The sequence below is a fragment of the Alosa sapidissima genome, chromosome 16 (assembly GCF_018492685.1).
Source record: "Alosa sapidissima isolate fAloSap1 chromosome 16, fAloSap1.pri, whole genome shotgun sequence".
Lineage (NCBI taxonomy): Eukaryota > Metazoa > Chordata > Actinopteri > Clupeiformes > Clupeidae > Alosa > Alosa sapidissima.
The window spans coordinates 22,221,553-22,225,335 of NC_055972.1; the positions used below are offsets into that span (position 1 = coordinate 22,221,553).

At 41.8% G+C, this 3,783-nt stretch overlaps 1 protein-coding gene across 1 annotated transcript; it reads right to left on the reverse strand.

Annotated features, from left to right (window-relative positions):
- Positions 1-794: 794 nt before the first annotated feature.
- On the reverse strand, positions 795-3,783 carry calhm3 (calcium homeostasis modulator 3). The gene is made up of 3 exons (XM_042065757.1): positions 2,970-3,783; positions 2,497-2,752; positions 795-2,257 (listed from the first exon to the last, which is right to left on the reverse strand). Exons 1-3 carry the CDS (start codon positions 3,254-3,256, stop codon positions 1,799-1,801), a joined length of 1,002 nt encoding a protein of 333 aa, XP_041921691.1. The 5' UTR covers positions 3,257-3,783; the 3' UTR covers positions 795-1,798.

Here is a 3,783-nt window from a genome sequence, read left to right on the forward strand (position 1 = left end):
TGCACATGCACAAACACATAAACATAAACGTGTACACGCACACATGCACACAATTCAAGAATTTCTCAGAATTATGAACAGGCAAGATGGGGGTGGGGTTGTATAAAATTAATTTTACATGTGAAATCTATGAACTAATCATGTTTTGGTACTTGTTGTCTAGCAGATACCAGTAAGAATTGAGTGTGGATAATGCAATTTAGTGAGACAGTTAGAATCATATAGGCCTTTCAGCGTGATTTCTTTTTGTGGAAAAAATGTGCTGGACTGGGCGGCGGTCATATTTTGTACCGCTCTGCGGTACATCTAGTTTCATTAGGCTATTGATTGAATTGATATTGTTGTTTATTATTGCTATTGTAGTCTGATCAACATTATTAATTGTTCCCTGTTAAATGTAAGTATTATATTGTTTTGTATTTGTGTGTCGCTTTGGATAAAGGCATCTGCCAAATCCCATGACCATAACTGAGACTAGGGGCGATAATGGAAAGTAACACACACACACACACACACACACACACACACACACATATACACACACACACACACACACGCAAAACACTAACCCAACTTTTTGCTGAGAAAATTCACAAATGTTTTGGAGCATTTTTATGTCATGTCATGTTCATGTGTAAGACAAGTAATGGCTTTTTGTAGCTGTACAACCAACTACAGTGAACAAAGAAAATGTACGTTCCTCCGCAGACCAGAACTGTATCCACCATTTATAGACCATGACATCAGAATCCACAAATTTCCATGCACTTGTCACTGAAGAAAACGTTTTCATTTTATGAATGCTCTTCTGAATAGGAGACTGGTCTAAATATTTAGATTATAAATGTTTTAGATCATACGGCCCTTTCAGAGGACAGTCTGAGTAAGGCCTGCTGAACTTCTATTATTCAGACCAAGCCTTTGAACAAAAGAACATCTGTTTATTTATAGTGGTTTTCGGTGCATTTGTACACGTTGAATAGGTTATGAATGAGACATTATATGACAACCTTTTCAAAAAGGATATCTACAACTTCTGCTTTACATTCCTTCATCTCATCTTGAAGTCTAGCCTCTACAGACATGGGACTAGGGTGATGTCTCTACTGGAATGTGTCTGTTCCGAATTTTTAAGTCTTTTTATTCTCCCACAAAATCTCATAGAAGATTCTAATTGCTCTATTGTGATGTCATAATCTAATGTTAAGTCAATGGGGAATTTTTAAGTCTTTTTATTCTCCCACAAAATCTCATAGAAGTGGCTGGCCGTGCAGTCACGTTGCTCTGTTCATTTCAAGATGAACAGAGAGACACTCCCCTGTTGTTTGCATCCCTATTCAAGGTCATGGCCTGTGGAGGCAACACATGCAAATTCAAACAAAGTAAATCTGAGCCACCTCAAATGACTCAGCAAGAGCAGCCTAATACAATTTGACACCATAACCTCAACCCCAGTCACACCCAGCCACTCATTATTCAATTTTAATATATATTTATCTATCGGTATATGTCTACCTCTATGTTCCTAGATGTAAAGCCTTCACTTTCCTTTGGTCCTGTCCATAAAGGTGATGAAAGAATACAGGCACCTACTCACAATCTACCTACTAGTAGATTTATCATAGGACAAAGTCACAAAGTCTTTTGCGGTCTGTGTGATCTCTAGGATGCAAACTCAAGTCTTTTATGTTCTCAAGACTTGGGCTGTCAGTTGAAGTGGAAGTAGCTTCATGAAATGACTGAAGGAAACCACCATATGATATCCACAAACTTCAACCAGTTTCAAGCCCATTCGTTCCTATACATCCGAGAAGACTGCCCGTCCCTGGTCATCTTCCCAGGTGATACAGGCTCTGGGTCTGTACGCCATCTTAGTCACGTCCAGCTCAGGCTTACTCTGGTACCAAGCGTGCAGCAGGTGGTCCACCTGGTCCTGACGGGTGATGCCGTGGAGGCGCTCCTCCTCGTCCTCTTCATCAAACTCATCCCGTCGGCAGGGGCGGGTGATGAGGGCGCGGGCCAGTGGCAAACGCAGTACGGAGTCATCACGCCTGCCTTCGAAGAACTGCACAACACACTTGCGGGCGAAGTCACGTGCATGCAGGACGCAGGTCTCGTCAAACAGCTTCTGCTCGATGTCCAGGTAGTTGCTCCAGTATCGCGTCTGCAGAAAGCCGGCATGGTTGAAGCAGGGCTTGACGACGCGACCCACTGCACCCAACAGAATCAGGAACAGCAGAATGGACCAGCCTATTGCCTGGGCAATGATCAGACATGAGAGAATACAAACAGAAAGGCATAAGAACAAAGGGTCATGTTGTGTAACTCCACTTGGTTTTGTAAAGCATGACACTATTGTTGTCTGTTAGTACACATTTATTGTTTCAAATGACTTGTCTTGAGAACATTATTTTAACACATATAGCTTCAGTGAAAACACATAGTGTGTTAGTTTCTACATTTAACCTCTTCAATAACATCCATGAAGACAGTCACCTGAGAATAGCAGCGGACATAACGTGACACGGCCTTGCGGAAGGTGGTGTTTTGGAAGATGGCGTCCTCCTTGCAGGGCACTTTTGCCAGGATCCTGGTTATCTCTAGCCCTGTGTTGTTCGGAATGCCACTGAAGTACTCTGGATCCACGTTCATGCTGAACGCACACACAAAGCATTTCCCATCCAGAAGGGTCACCAGGATCCACACCATGGGGGCCAGAAGGCTCCTCTGGATCATGGCTGAAAACAAATGTCTGACAGAGACAATATTACACCATTCACATATCTTTTGTACAAATCAGCTATTCAAGAAAAGGTTTCAAATTACTGTTATTATACAATTAAATGAACTAAATCCAATGCAAACACCAACACTGACTCAATATATAAAAACAAGACACTGTTGCATATGTGAATTACAGGATAGATTTCATAATATTCAGTCTACAAGAAAACGCTTAGAAGACTCACTTGATCACAGCAGGATTTTTGGATCGTTTCCCTATGGGTCTTAGCCATTCTTCCATCATAACACCCGTGTGTCGGTTGATTAGCACTCCCAGTAGGAAAAGTATGAGCGGGGGTACGAACATGACTCCTAGTCCGTATAATTTGTTATATTGAGGCATGCACGGACAGTTAAAATCAAAACTCGTATAAAGTTTTACACTGATAAGTGCCAAAATAGCACAGATTCCGTTAGATATTGACTCAGAGTTGGACTGAAAGTATTGCAGAACTAATTTAAGACGCTCCATAATTTCGCAGAATTGAAAAGTAAAACGGCCAGAACTGTTTATTTGTGGAGGTGTGGTTTCTTTCGCCTAGAATCTCCCACAACAGCCGAAAACTGCAAACTAGTCTAATCCCTCAAACCAACGTCAATATCAGCCAAACCAAATCACGAAAGCAATCTGATTTTTGGATTGTTGTCTAATTCACACGGAATCCCTGCGTTCGTTCTCCAGTCTATATGGAGAGAACGCCACGGATGGAAAGACGTGAAAGGCTGCTCATTTGCCAAGTTCCGATTTCACACAACAGCCGAAAACAGTTAGATTAAATAAATTACTCGGGTGTCCAAATCAAATAACTCATCACAGTCTAAATTTTGCACTCGTTTGATTCCAAATGGAATTCCTACATTCGTTCATCAGATCCTGAGCGAACGCTCGATTGGCTGCGCACCTGTGATGCATCCTCCACCGCACCCTTGTAACCTCAGTTCCTGGACTGAACAGATTCAATGCAAACTTTGTTCCTTTGGTTATTGGCCTAAACATCA